Source organism: Anas acuta, chromosome 14, assembly GCF_963932015.1.
Source record: "Anas acuta chromosome 14, bAnaAcu1.1, whole genome shotgun sequence".
NCBI classification, from domain to species: Eukaryota; Metazoa; Chordata; class Aves; order Anseriformes; family Anatidae; genus Anas; species Anas acuta.
Genome location: NC_088992.1, coordinates 16,266,673 through 16,282,313, shown reverse-complemented (window position 1 = coordinate 16,282,313; position 15,641 = coordinate 16,266,673). Strand labels below are relative to the sequence as shown.

The 15,641-nt window shown below is 38.1% G+C and overlaps 1 protein-coding gene across 14 annotated transcripts in view; it reads left to right on the top strand.

Annotated features, from left to right (window-relative positions):
* The window catches only part of TENM2 (teneurin transmembrane protein 2), a 1,136,432-nt gene that overhangs the window by 907,054 nt on the left and 213,737 nt on the right, over positions 1-15,641 (top strand). For all 14 annotated transcript variants that reach the window (XM_068697798.1, XM_068697795.1, XM_068697797.1 and 11 more), the window contains one exon: positions 8,668-8,877. In XM_068697798.1, coding sequence (XP_068553899.1) covers positions 8,668-8,877 — 210 coding nt within the window. The remainder of the gene's footprint in view (positions 1-8,667; positions 8,878-15,641) is intronic.

Below are 15,641 nucleotides of genomic sequence, written 5' to 3'. Positions count from 1 at the left end.
TGGCCATTTATTTTTATTTTTCTACCACAGACAATTTTTCTCATAAACAGTTCCTTGTCTTGTGGCAAAGTCTAACTAGAACTACAACTGTAAGCCAGAGAGATTTTATGCATTTCTTTCATAAAGAACCTAGGTTTATTTTGTTTTGTTTCAGGGCTTTTCTGACTATTCACCCTTTATGACAGGATTGCTTGGAAATGTAAAAAATATAAAATATAATGTGTACCCAAGAACAGTTAGCTTTGAGTTTTAGGATAAAACTATTATTTTTTTTTTCTTTTTTTTTAACGTCTAGAAAAATCCAAAGCAACATTCTACCTTCTTGACTATTAAAATGGTCTAAGTACATGGATAAAATAATGATTTCTAGAGTCATGCTTTCTAAAGAAATGTGTTATTTTGCCTATTGAATATGAATTTAAGTGTCGTTTAAAACTGTTTTATGCAGTATCAGGTCCTCCTATGTCACTGTGCTTCATATTTTCAAAAGGGGGTAGAAATTTTGGCAGAGAACATGTTAATTGTGTTCAGTGCCCTTTTCTATAGGGCTTTGGCCCCCATGGAGGTGATTTTGCTTTTCATTGTCCCTCACAATGGCTGTAGGAAACCCGTGTGGGGCTGAGAGCAGAGATAGTTGCATTGCCTGCCTCAGGGAGGGTGCACATGTTGCTTGCGCTGAGCTTGGCCTCAGTATCACCTCTGGAGGTGCTGTGAAGGTAAATGCTCCCCCTCACCCTGAACACAGCAGGGGCACATGTTGGGCTGTGATGGAGCTGGGCCTCAGGAACACTGGTGCTTGGCTCCTGCTGCTCCTGGGACCTGCAGTGTGATCCTTCAGCTTCAGTGCTCCTTAAAATCGAAACCCCACCAAATTTAATTAAAAAAGAGAGAGAGAAAGAGAAGAAGAAAGGTCTCAAGGCTTCAGGGGCCTAAGCAGCAGAAGAAACGTGGCTCTAGGTAGCCCCAAGCAGGGAAGTGGGCGGTATCCAGCCCCCAACATATACAGCCATAAGGCTGTAGTTGCAGACAGAGATATTTTTCCTTTGTTTTCACTCCATCACACTATTGCTCTGACTTCATACTTTTTTCTTTTTTTTTTCTGCATAGCAAAAGTTTAGAAGAAGGCATCTGGGGTACTGTTCAGTGGGAAATGGGAGGGATACCAAACCATAGAGCTGGCTTGTCTTTGCAGTTTCACTGTTAGATAAATGATGATGTGATGATATCTATTTCATCCTTAGTTGTCCCTGCTGTCCTTTTTGATGCCAAGAAATGTCTGTAGGCATCAGTAAACAGGTCTGTGCAAGGATATGAGCCCCATGCTTTGGGAAGACCTTTTTTCTTTCTCCTTTGACTCCTGTGAAACAGACTCTGCAGACACTTTTCTTACCTTGACTGTGTTTGTTTGTTGCTTTCAGAGAGATAGGAGCTTCAGTACTTTTCTTCAGTGATAACTCTGTCATCCAAAATCTTGATTTACGTCTATCTTTTTCTGCAGTTTTTGAAGCTTGTTTGCCTTAGAGTAAAAATGCAACAGGAGTTTAGGCAAAAGGAAGCAACTTGATGCTGAAGAAAGCGCTCAAAAATTTATCAGATTTCTCTTCCAGTTTTTCATGTATACTTCACTTTGGACTACGATTTTTTTGTCTTATCAAGTTGAAGCCTGATAAAACAAGGGTTAACTGAGGTAGCTTCACAGATAAATCAGCACTGCTGCTTGCAGGGTGGGTGAACTGTTGGGCGGTGCCTGCCCTCTCCCCGAGCCTGCCGAGCTCTGAGAGCAGAGGACTTTCTCCCCTGCTTTGCCTGCTGGGTCTCCATGCTGGCCTGCAGAGCACTGTAGTACAAATTCCTTTTTAGCTACAAAAATAGATGCTGTTACTATACAGAAAATGGGCAATTTTTCCCGTTGCCAGTTAACTGTAGTCAATTCATCAAATACAAAATATTGATATTCCTTATGCCAGTTATGATGATATATATTTGATTTATTAAATGCGACTCTGCTTGAGAGTGCCCAGCCCATTGGGAAGACATGCTTTGCACAAATAGCTGAAGGACGTTTTTTTCATGCAAGAAAGCAATTATTCTGTGCAGGAACAGGAGAGTGCTGAATGCGCTATACCTCAGGAACGTTTCACCTCATCAGCTGCCTGCCTAATTTATAGTGCTTTGCACTGCAAAAACATGCTTCTTATGGTATCTAGCTGTTTCCTGACACATTTAGCAATGTTTCTCACTCTTTAAAGTGAACTAAACATTGCTGACAGTGTAAGGGCTTCAATTAGGCTGAGCTGGAAATGTAGTCAGAAATGTGGTGTGCTCTGTAGGTAGAGGGAGGTGTTTTACTCCTGGAAACAGGGTCCTGCTGAGTGCTTCTCATGGTGCTTCCACTCCGTGTTCTGGATGTCCTGTAGGAAGGGGGCTTCCTCAGAAGGAGAAGGGTCTTTGTTATGGATGTCCTAAGCCTTAAAGTGAGATTCATCTGATGGGAGAAGTTGGAGAATGTCATTGCAGATGTAGTAAACTTTGAGATCTGTATGTGGCACTTGGATTTTTTCTGATGACAAACTTTTGTATTGAAATGCCATTCCAATTAGGAGTGTGGAATGACAATATACAGATAGTGATCTTTACCCTGAGAAAATCAGTGGCAAAATGTCTATTAAACAAGTCTGAATTGGTCCTTTAGACCTCTTAGAATATTGCTCTTTTTTGGAAATTATGCATACCTCCTTAAGTGTGTGTGGGTAAAAGGATGTATGAATATATATATGTGTGTGTGTGTATATATATATATATAATTATTGTTCCTATTATGTTGTTCTTAGGTAGTAATATTACAATTAACTGAAGGGGTTGCTTAAAGCATTTCAAGATGTGTTTTTATAACGGGTGTTACACCATGCCCACTCATGTCAAAATTCTTAAATTTCAGTCATTTTTTGACATGTTTCTTGCTGTGCAGCATAGTGGAATATAGAGGCCAGATTTTCACACACACATGGGTTTTATTCACCTGCAAAACTCCATTGGTCTTTTGAGAAAGGAGGAAGGAGTATGGAAAGCATATCTCAAAAATCCTTTAGAAACTGATAAGCAGTTTGGTTCTCTTCTTTGATTGTCTCATATGTATGTATAATAATGCTAGGAGTGATTGCAACCAGTCCTTTTTCCTTCCTGGTGATGAGTTGTGGTCTCTTAGGCTAACAGCAATGGCAGTATCTCTTTCCCAAATGTATCGTTGTGATTAAGATGAACAGAATTCTTCTTAACTGTCTTACAAATGTCTGGACTCCAGACAGTCTTCTCCATAGCCCTGTTGCTGTGTTACACCACGGCCACGCATGGCAGGTTCCCACTAGTAAGCCTGTAACCCGTTCTGACCCTGTCACTTACCCAGCTACGGACTCCCTGGATGGAGATTTCTGTGCTTTTGGGTCTCATAGCTAATGATGCTGTCAGGGACATCACTTAAACAGCCTCTTTAGATGTAAGTAAAAGGAAATGTCGTTCCCTCTTAAACATGAAGTGATTGCTCGAGTCCAGAAACTTGTCGTTTAGGAAGGATGTGATCAGGACTTGGCAGCCAGTGGTAGACTTCCTAGGCAATTTCCTCTGCTTCACTGCTCCAGACAAGTTACAACGGAAAAGTTCCAAAACCACAGCCTCATTTTTCCTTTTTCAGGCATACTTGAAGGTGCCAGTGAGGATTGTCTGAATTCTGAGACATCCAACAAGTCAGAGGACAAAGCCCCTCAGTGTTCTCAATTTCACTTCTGTTCCTGTTGTACAGACCAGTTACAACAGCAACTGGTGAGCTACCACTTGTAGTTACTGTTATGTAAACTACTGTCCTAGAGTTCAGAGTTGAAGCGAGTTCTTCTGGTGCTTTCCAGCAGCAATGGTCAGCCACTGCCCCAGCACTGTGCACAACGGGTGATCAGACGGCAGCTGAGGCTGCTGCCCGTGTCCCAGTACCTGGCCCTGGTAGATCTGGGAACTGCAAAGATTTTGTCTGCAACTCAAAGCATTCACTGATGCCACATATCACTTACTGGCCTCCAGACATGCCCAACATCTACTGAAGTACAATTAGATGATTTCTAGCAAAGCTTGTCACATACCCTAAAGAACTATATTTCTCTATTGGTGTAAAGGACCTCAAATTCTTCCTTTTTCTACAACACTTCATCTGTAAAACTAGTTTCTTTAGATATAGACCCCCTGTATTTTTGTCCAATTCTTTAGATACTATTATGAATGTTTCAGTTGCTTCATCAGCTTGGACTAAATGGAAAGCTTGACTTCCTTGCATGTACTGTTGTCAACAGGAATGATTTTTGGGTACAGATAGAGAATCCTAAGTTCCTGGTTTCATGCAGCATTCTTCCCTGCAGATTCTTGAAAGGTTAGGCGGGATGAAGCCAGAATGACGGTGATAGCTTTGAACTAAATGCTACATTGTAGGACTTCAGACAACCGAGGAGCTTACATCATTATTTTTGCCTCTGGACTTCACCAATGCAGTCTGAATGCTGATGTCCATTACAGGAATTTCCGCTCCCAGTGTGATACAACTCTTGGCCTTATTCTTCTAATAAGATCTCTTGTATGCAGTCCTCTCCCTCCTGAAGCTCATCTTCAAAGAAAAAGACATTGACCTTGCTCCAGTCACTCCTTATCACTCTGGCATGTTGCTCCAAAGAATTTTCTAATTTTTATACCCCTGGATCTTTTCAAGACATTAGCAATGCCTTATCCTCATTCTTGTATGCATTTGAAACTTGGAGTTCATAGCACTGTTTCATTTGCACCTTATTCAACCACTTTGTGAAGCTGTCCTTAACGAGAAATCCTTCTTAAAAAGAAATCTTCACATCAGTGTCTGATCTGCATACTCAGCTTTTGTGGGTGCATTGCAGGGGATGGTTGCAGACCTGTAGCATCATTACCAGCTACAAGCATGGCCTGATTTTTGAACGTTGACTTGAAGGCAGATTTTAAGCCTCAGGGACTTAAAGTGTAGCAGTAATTGAGGTGTCATTTCCTGGATTGATGAAGAGAGATGTGAGTCTGTTAAAAAGAAAAAAAGCAGAAATAATGTCAATGTTTGTCTGCTATATAATCTTACCAGGGGCGGTGAGAGAATATTAAGTTGTAGATAAAAATAAAACAAGAAAGCCCTTGCAGAATGAGGTGCCATGAAGCACGGAAGCCCAAAGCCATCCCAAATCAGAACATCCTCCAGAAGATGACTTATCACGTTTATCATTCACTTTAAAAAATAAGATAAATGACAGGAGGTAGTAATGAGGAAAAGAAAAAAGAAAAAAAAAAAAGGAAAAGGTTTGTTGTTGTTTGCTTGCTTCTTTTGAAAAGGGCCGCAGGAATACTGTATTCACTATTTTTGTGCCACACATGAGTTAATGCAGTATGAATACATATATGAACAAATATTTGAAGAACTATTTTTTTTCCTATTGAATTTGTAATGCATCAGCTTTTAGACGTTGGCTTCCCTTTTGTAGCATTTGTGTGTGTTTTTCTTTGGTTATATTACATAATTGCATTACTGCTGTCAATAGAAGTATCCATTACATAGGATTTCTGTCAATGCACAATGAGATAAAAATCTTATATATAGAAGCTTTATCATATTAGCACATTAAGAGTAGATATAAATTGTACCAATTCCTATTTTACATTACGGATTTGATTTCTGAAAGGAGCTGCGTAACAAGAGACTGATGTTCCCATATGTCACTATGTTTTATAATACTGCAGCATAATGTGTGTCCCATAGTGAAATGATGAGAAGTTAGAATCATTTTGAGAGATGGGAGGTTTCAAAATATGTTAAGGTATGTGCAGAAACACAAATATGTCAAGGAGCTTCAGGTTTACAAAATTCAATCTGTTCAATAACACATTGGACTTATTTGACCAAGATAATAATATTCAACAGTATGGAATTGAACTTATTATTTCTATCTTAAGAACATATAGTAACAAATGTTATTTATCATTTTGTCATGCTTCTTATAGCCTAACTGCATATGATCAACTCTTTTCAGTAGTTTTACAACCGATCTCTCAGCTGTGGTCCTGCAGATAGTTACCCTTTAGATTCATTTCCTAAGGAAACAAAACTTAATACGTTTTCTCTCTGCACATGTGTTTTTCTGTTCCTTTTCAGTAATTTTTCAGTTCACTTCCTATCAAATTTTACAAAAGGTTGGGTGTTTTAAGACATTCTTATGTGTTACAGGGTGTAGGGGGATGGAGAGCCAGAGAGAAGCAGCACTACTAGAGCCCTGCTACTAGAGAGAACGGCAGTGCTGGGAGTTTAGTAGATGCCAAAATCAACCTGACAGAAAGATCATGAATGCCTCAACTACAAGAAAAGCTTTAATCACATTTGGCAGCTTATGAGAAAATCTAACCACAAGACAGATTGACAATAGGTTCCATGGCTCACAGACATTGATGTTTTTCAATTAACACGTACTTCTGGACAAACCTTCCTCAGGAGCCAACTTCCCACCAAAATAATGCAATGTTTTAACAACTTGATACCTTCTGTTTCATCTAGGCTACAAACAGAAATGTAGTAATTAGAAATGTTACCTTGTCTTCAGGGATTTGGGCTGTATTATTTCATGAAGGTAACAATGTGATTAGCTTTCCTGGCAAAAGAATAGTTGGTGCTTTTTTCATCTGTCTCAGTACATTCCAGAAAAAATGTACCAAAATTTCTTTAAAATATTGTATATGATGTGCACAGAAAGTAAATTCTTTTTTTTTGTTGTTGTTGTTTTATCTCATCACCTCACATGTACAACATTTTTATGAGTATATATTTCCTTATGATATGATAAATGAGGATTTTGAATATGTAAAACCTCTTCATTTAATTTCACGATGTTGAAGCAGAGCCAGAATGTGAGAATTAAATGCACTGTGTGTACAGTGTCACATTCCTGTCAGAGGTGTGTCAAACCTCCAGTCTTGCTGCTTGTTTCGTACATATTGCAAAGGAATAATTTGTTTTTTCTCAACTACATCCCTTGAATGTTTAGGTTATGTGCTGTAGTGTTTCGTAAGAATAGCACAATCATGAGTAATAACAGTAATTATTCGTGTCATCAATATTAGAATTATTCCTGGTAAATGCAAGTCTGCAATGAAAATACTCAATTCATATTGAATTTTCTCTAGCACAAAAAAGGGTAGATGAGGGTTGCTGTGGAGTCGCTTAAACACGTGATAATATGCCACATGATAACTTGCCCATTTGGAGTCACCATCAATTTATCCACAGTTAAAATAATAAAAAATAAGCTTAACAGTCACTTGCCTATCTCAGGGTGTTGTTGTTGTTCTTGTTTTAGTATTATTTTTTATTTTATTTATTTTAAATCTTCTGAAGATAAGAAAGCAGTTCATGCTGTTTGCTGGTAACAAACAGTAAAAAAAAAAAAAATAGTATCTATGGGTACTTTCAGTTGATTGTTCTTCCCCAAACATAATTTATATGTAGTCATTGGAATTTTTTCACCTTTTTTTTTTTATTATATATTTATATACTTAAAGAGATAAACCTTAGTGTAATTCCTATAAAGTAAGGGGTTCCGGAAATGAGGGAGATGTAATCAAGCGAAGAGCCAGCATGCATTTGCTCTGTTACTGTTTCTTTAAAAGTGATGGAAATAAGGATGCACCATTTTATATAGTTTTGCAGTGTTTTAACATTTGTAGCTAGTATGCAGCAGATCTCTCTCTGCCTTGCAGACTTTGGCAGGATTACAGAGGTCATATTTTCCTATGTATAAATTATTCATGAACAATTTCTCCAATGCACTAGATAAACTTGCAGAAGTCAGAATGCATGTTTCTCTTACTCCTCTCGTCCCTATAGCCAGTCATATTTTAATAGGCAGTGCCAAAAAAAAAAAAAAAAGCTGGCTTCATCTGTGTGCATTTGATGGAATGGAGTGATATGAAGTTATGAGAGCAAAGTTCACAAAAGCAAAGAATATGTAAGAATTATAATTATTATTATTTCTTGGCTAACCTGATACCACTCGTTTAATTAACCAAGTACATGTTGTTACAGTGGGCTGAGGTGTACAGTGCACATTAAGGACAGGGTTTCATAGTTAAAAGTTCTCTCCCTGGATCACCATTGTAGAAAGAATTGAGAATGAAAGGACGTGAGATCCTGGTGCTTCCAATGCATATTACAGCTTAGCCCATGCCTACAAATAGAAAAATTCAGAGGTGGTTACAGATGTGTGCTGTAATTCCAGGGCTCAGCTCGTTATAGTCCTCTTTCTCAATGGTCTTATTCAGCCAAAGAACTATTGCTGTGGAAATTCATTTGGTGAAAACATATAGCTGATGTGCTTGTGTTTTGCAGTGTTTGAGAACAATTTGAGAACAGCCTGGTGCTGTGGAGGGAGGGATGTCCGGAATGAGCTCACAGCCCAGCTGCTCACGGTGCTTTCAGTATGATGCAAAGGGACGAGCTCGTACTAGTGGAGAGATTTTGTAACTGAGCAGCGGTGTGTTATTTGGACAGTTACAGTAAAATTACTTGTTTGGTTGTGTTTTTTTTTCATTACATTCATTGCTGATCTTTGACCCCTGTGTCCTCTTTCCCAGGTCGTCCCATTCCACCTACATCCTCGTCTAGCCTTCTCCCATCTGCTCAGCTGCCCAGTTCTCATAATCCTCCACCAGTTAGCTGCCAGATGCCATTGCTAGACAGCAACACGTCCCATCAAATCATGGACACCAATCCTGATGAGGAGTTCTCTCCTAACTCATATCTGCTAAGAGCATGTTCAGGGCCACAGCAGGCTTCCAGCAGTGGTAAGAAAAATTGCAACCATATGGAGTTTGTTTGTGACATGTTTGTGCTGTTTTTATACTTTCTTGCACATGTTCTTGCATCACCTCAAAATTAAGAGCATATATGGAAATGAGGCAAAGAAAAATCTGAGTTTTATTTCATTGAAACTTTTTTGTAAACACTACATATCGTATGTTTTTTCTCTGTTTTACTGTAGAGACCTTTTTAATTGTAAGAGTGTTATAAGCAGTGTAAAGTTATTACTGAATGCTTCATCCAAGGAATTTATTTTTCAAATAAGATTTATTGCTTATGGATGCATCTGGTAAAAGAGGTATACACACGGTGGTCCTTTGTTCTGCGTAGGCTAGTCATCTTCTGATATTGGTGACTAGGATCTGTATCTGAACACGCGTGTTGCTTCTGCAGTTGTGTGTCTGCTCTTGTTTCAGAATCTCATCCTCTAATATCGGTGTCACCTTTAACCAAGTTACTGATACTTTCAGTAAACTAAATTTTGTTTTTCAGGCCCCCGTTTTAAAACTTTTGCAGCTCTGCTATCAGTCATATATTCTGTAGTGCTTAGAGTTTTCCCTTCTCTCCCTTCTCTCCCTTTTATTATTTTTTTTTAAACAAACACCTTTTCATTTTGACAGGCAATAAATTGAGGAATGAAAATGCAATCCCTTTTTAGAATTCTAATCAAAACAAAGAAGCCTTATTTTTTTTGGTTATATTTTTTGAACATAAATACCTGTTGTGGTTTCTGTCTAACTAGAAACTCTAAGTTCATATCTGTAAATGGTTATATCTTAAATGCAGTTTCTGACCTGCTCAAGGTCTCTTTCTAATGCACAATACAGGTCTGAACAGCATTGGATCCACTATGTGGTATGGAACTTTTTGCCTTTGTAGGTGCATACAGTAGATTTAAATGATGCCCTGTAAACAGTGGCTGGTGGTGGGAAGATAAGGCAATGGGCAGAAGTTGAAAAATAAAAGATTCAGAGTGGATATAAGGTAAAATGTTGTCCCTAAGCATTGGATTGGAATAGGTTGCCTGGGAAGCCTGTGCAGTCTCTGTCCTTGGAGGTTTTCAAGAACATAGTTAAAACCCTGAGCTACCTAGTCTGACCTCAGAGCTGTCCTGGTTTGGCAGGAGGTTGGATTATGGGCATCCTGAACTGTCTTCCAACCTGAAGTGTCCTTTAACCCTATGATCCTTTTGCTATCTCAGGTATTTTAAAACGGACAAATAATAATTCAGTGACTGAGCATGTTACCTTTGTTTTGAGATTTGAGGGTGGAAAATATATGGTGTTTTGCTTGCTCAGGAGCTGCAAACCTCAAAATGGGAAATTCAGTAGAAATTCCTAAATTCCTAAAAGTCCTAAAAAAAAAAAAAAAAAAAAAAAAAAAAGCGGCTTTGTAGATAATGTTCTATTTTTGAATCAGCATAGCTTCTGTAAAGGTTAGTACTGTCTTAGAAACCTTCATGAGTTCTTTGAAGGGGTTAGAGATTTGTGAGTAAGGGTGATCTAGTTGATGAAGTGTCTGTATTTTCAAAAGGCTCTCAGCAAAATCTGTCACTTAGTGCTTTTAAGGAAACTAAATTACTGTAGCATAAGAGGGAAGATCCCTGCATGGTAAGTAGCTGTTTGAAAGGCAGTAAGCAGAGGCTGGAGTTCCCCAATGAATTTTCATGGTCCTTGAAGATACCTGGAGAAGATGGTGAGCTGTGGGAAGGAAAGGTAGATGATGACAGGGCTCTGAGAACAAGATCAGACTGTGAAGAATCACAAAAGGATGCTGTGAGACCAATTAACAGCAATAAAATGGCAGAAGAAATTCAGAGCAGAGGAAAGTGATGCTCATGGAGAATGCAGTTCTGGTTTGCAGGTTGGTGATGGACCATTACCAGTCAGGAGTAAGTTCTTGGGGATATGTGTGCTTCTTCTCAGAGCTCAGGAACAGGTGAATGTTGGCAGCTGAAAGAAAGAGAGAGAGAAAGAGAGAGAGAGAGAGAGAGAAAGAACAAAAACAGCACATGGTTTGGATAAAGGATGTGGTCAGTCAAACAGATTAGAAAGGATTAAAAGGGAATGGTAAGAGCGGCTGGAAGAGAAAGACATTGAAGGTTGCTAAATAGAAGAAAATCACAGTAGAGAATATGAACTAAAAATAGAGACTGGAAGGATACTTGAACACCGAGCACTTGGTTTCCAGCAGCACCTGTAAATACCAAGGGTGAACCAGCAGGGCTTTTCTTATCAAGTCAAACAAAGGGATTTGCAGTAAAAGAACATCTGAAAATTTAATGGAGTTTTAAATACTAGTCATTGTTTATCTGAAAAGGTTTTAAAGAAAAAATTAAAGCTTTGTGTTTCACATTTGCTACTATGGACTGACACAAGGAACCTTTTTGGCATCTTCAGCTATGTTTTGATTTGCTTATGTATGCCTGACTTGTTCTTTCTGCATTTTAACATTTTCCTCCAAAATATTCCATTTTCTTCTTTAATAATCTCTTGCATAATATATTATGGCTTGCATAGAAAAAAAAAAGCGTAGTTGATCAGCACTGAGACAGTTTTATAGCATATGCTCTTCTAGACCAACTCGTAAGTGTTTTCTATGTCATTTTTTTTCTGCAGTTCTCAAAATGTTTCCTTTAGAGAGTTTATAGGAAAATACCACCACAGTGGCATACACTTCAAATTGGAAAAGCTTACCTTTTTGTCTCATCCTTCTTCTTTAAAGAGTTTCAGAGTCACTTTTACCATCTACATGATGTGGAAATGTAGACTGTGCTTTTTTATTTAATTTTTATTTTATTTTTTTAAATCCGTTTTAGGGCCTTTGTAAACTTAGCAACAGAGATCCAGATATTTTGAAGAGATTAGATTAAACCAAATATTTTGTTTAAATTTGGGTTTGTATAAAAAATAAAGTTTTGAAGACATTTAGATTTAAGGCTTAGGTTCCACATAATATATGTTTATTAATAAATATTTGCTAGCACTCTCTAGGTTCTTCTTTTAAATATCTCTTTAGTGGTCTTCAAAGTGCATGCTGAAGATGAAATACTTGCAGAAGACTGATCACATTATATGGGTTTCTTGCTTGATTGTACACTTATGCTTGCTTGAGCCTCTGCAATTATAGGTTGTCTCCTCAACAAGTTTAAGATGGGTCCTCTTGGATATGAGATGATAGTCATCCATATGTACCATGCTGTGCCCTTCACAATAGCCATTCTTGATAGGTTTGGAAAATTCATTTGTTTAAAAAAAAAAAAAAACTAATCAAATTTTCCATCAAATGAGCAATCTATTGTTGATATTATGAAGGCCTTTAATCTACAATAAATCTTTGTTAGAACTCATCAGAGCTTCTAGTTTGAGAGAAATGTGATTATAGCACTCTTAAAATGACATTACATCATCGGGGTGATTGGTTTATCATTTGGAGAAGCGACATCAATCATAACTAGCATAACCACACAGTAAATGAATTCAACCTTTCTACTGCAGAACAATGACACAATAATTGCTCAAAATCAGACTTAAAATGAAATCAGAAAATGCACTTTCTTTAAATATGATGTTAACCTAATGGAATATGTTATTAAAAATCATGTTTGAGGAAATTCTATGTAATTAAAAATATGTGAAAATGTATTCCTTTTTTCCTCTCATTAAAACCTGATTTCAGTTGCAGAATCATTTTCTATGCAACAGATATTATGCTGTTTTTAATTGAACTCCCATCACTTACATTCCTCCACTTGTATTTCTTAATATAATATGCAGCACAATTATATGTGATGAAGGACAAGAGGTTTTTGAAAGCTGATGCACCTGCTGATAGTATTTTGAAAAACACAAATATTATAGAAGGAAATGAGACCTTTTCTACATGAAATGTTAGTGATTTTTTTTCCTTTTAATAGAAGGTCAGTTCCTGTCACACCATTTTCTAGGATGGTTTCTTAGAGCTAACAGTAAGAATAGGTTTATTTCTTCTCCCTGTATACGTTTTATGTATTTTCTTTCTAGCAATGTAAGGTGACTCATCTTGCTGGAATGGCATTGTGATGGCTTCAAGGGTATTACAATAGAACAGGCTGTTTTGCAGTCTTACAGAGAAAAAAAAAAAAAGATTTTTCTTGTTGTTGTTGCCAGCAGGTTTGCTTTAATATATATGTATTTTATGTAAGGTTTAGAGTTATTAAACCAAATTCTAGAATGCCAACAAATAAGCGTGCTTCTTTTTCCCCCCAGCCTGAGTAAAGCATCTAAGATATACCTGCTTGCACAATAGTTATCAGTCTAATGGAGCCATAATTGGATGCATTCATCATCTTCAACCATTCTAACAATGAGAAAGTAGATTCAGAATGGTTTGGGGAATATTTCGGATTTGGGAAAAGGATGCTTCTAATCCCTGAGAATGTGCATTAGACAGAGTCATGTGGTTCCTAGGAAGGTATTGAAGTTTAACTGGCATGGGGATCAAGCCCAGTTTTTCAGTGCAAACATATCTTTTTAGCTCAGAGAAAATAATATAAAGTGTTTGGCTCAATGTAAGAGTATTTGCCCACAGAGTAGTTTGGACGTCACTTAGAAGACAGGGTTTGCTTTGATTTTTCACAAGCAGTTATTGGCAGCAAGGAGAGGGGAATGGAGGAACAGGTTGGCTTTAATTAAATAATTGTTGTTTGGTGTTGTCTGTGAGTTAGACTTGAAGTAAAATGTAATCAATTCCTTGTGTTTATGACCTCAGTTTACTGTAATTTATTATGTAAAATATCAATATTCATTATATTCAGTATAAATATTTAGAAGGCTCTCCTGCAATTGACAGATAATGCCTTTTTATAGTATTTCATAATTATTGTGTAATTTAATCCACACAAACCACCTCCTTGTAGTAGGTAAATTTTATTTCTTTTCTTCCCTGAAGGAAGCCAGAACTTTCATTAATACATTGTAGCTGGAGGTCTTTTTTGAGATCCTGCACTGGGATTGCTTGGAAGTGCTCTACAGTCTGGCATATCAAATAAACATACTTCCAGTTTCTAGTGTTTAATGTAAACCCATACAAAAGAAGTAATCTTCAAGAAATTAATGAATTCTATAGAAAAATAATTTTATCTCCTTCATATGATAAAGTATCACCCCATACTGAATGGAGAAAGTGGTTTCTGTGTTTGCCAATTTACATGATAGAAAATGAAGTAGCAGCAACAGGAATCTAGAATCCTTAGCTCATTTTTTTCTCGTAAAGGCTTGACTTTGGCTTACTTAGAGACTAAATAAAGGGGTTTGGATATCTCAGTAGGCCGCATCTTCATCTGTTTGCCAGAAAACCATGGGTTTAAGTTGCAGATAAGAGGCCTAGATGCGTAGCTATCCCAGCATGAGGCCCAGTTGCTGGATTGCTAGAGGAACTCTTCCGCAACTTCCTGGGCTCAGCACAGAGACCATTAAAAATTCTGACAGGAATCGGGAAATTCCACAGAGGGAGGTGCCAAGTCCTGCACCTGGTGAGGAATAACCCCTGCAGCAGCATGTGCTGGGGGCTGAAGTGCGCCTGCAGGCCATAAGCCAACAACAACATGCCCTTGGGGCGGGAAAGTCAGCGGCAGCCTGGGCTGCCAGCAGGTCAAGGGATCACCCCAGTGAGATGCATCTGGAGGGCTGGGTCTGTGCTGGGCTCCCCAGTGTGCCAGAGAGGCGGACTTACTGGCTTTGGGGTGGGCCACTGAGGGGATCAAGGGCTTGAAGCAGTTAATGCACCAGGCGAGGCTGAGAGCCGGGACTGGACAGCCTGGAGAAGACCAGGGACAGGGGATCATACCAGTGTACATTAATACCCAACGGGGAAGAAGAGGGAGCCAGGCCCTACTCAGGGCAAGAGGCAATGGGCACAAGTGGAAATACAGGAATTATAGTTTGAATATAAGAAGGTGTTTTGGGTTGTCCTTGGTTGTTTTTGTTTTGTTTTGCTTTTATTGTTTATGTTTGTTTTAATAGTACACCATGAAGGTGATCAAACAGGTTGCCAGAGAGGCTGCAAAGTTTGTGTCCTTCCAAATACTCAAAACCTGACTGGGCACAGCAACCTGCTCTTGCTGACCCTGCTTTGAGCACATGATCTGTTTAAAACAAGCCTGGGTTCTTTTGTTTTACTTTGTTTATTTGTGTGTTTGTTTTCTTTCAATCTCTGTGCATGGCTTCCAAGGTCATATGGGGAGGAACAGAAACTAGGAAGAAAAGTTTTGGCCTTCACCACCGTCACTTTACTGTCATAACAACTGTATGCATTTGTGAAAAGTTCAGCATCTCTTTCTGAAACCTCTTTCAGAATCTTTCAAAATGTTTCATTTTAGACTTTGCTAAGTTATGCTTAGGTCAGCAACAGCTGAAACCAGTTAAGGTTCCATGGAGCCAGTAGTAATTACTGTTGTTATTATTTTATATAGATGCTAATCTCTACTTCCAAAAGGCAGCCTTGTATTACCTCTGTGTATACAATTATTTGGGGAACAGTCCTTCCTATTCAATATATTCACATAGAAATACCATAAGCATTTTTTTTCTGATGACATTTTACAACAGTGCAAACAAGAGTTGCAGATTGATTGTTTTAATTTCTGTTTCCAAATTAGGAGAAAATTATGTTTGTCTGTTTCTGGTTTCATTATTATTATTGAGAATTCTGGTGCTATCAGCTTTTTTCCCAGTTGGCACCCATGGTTGTTATGTGGTGTCCCAGAGGA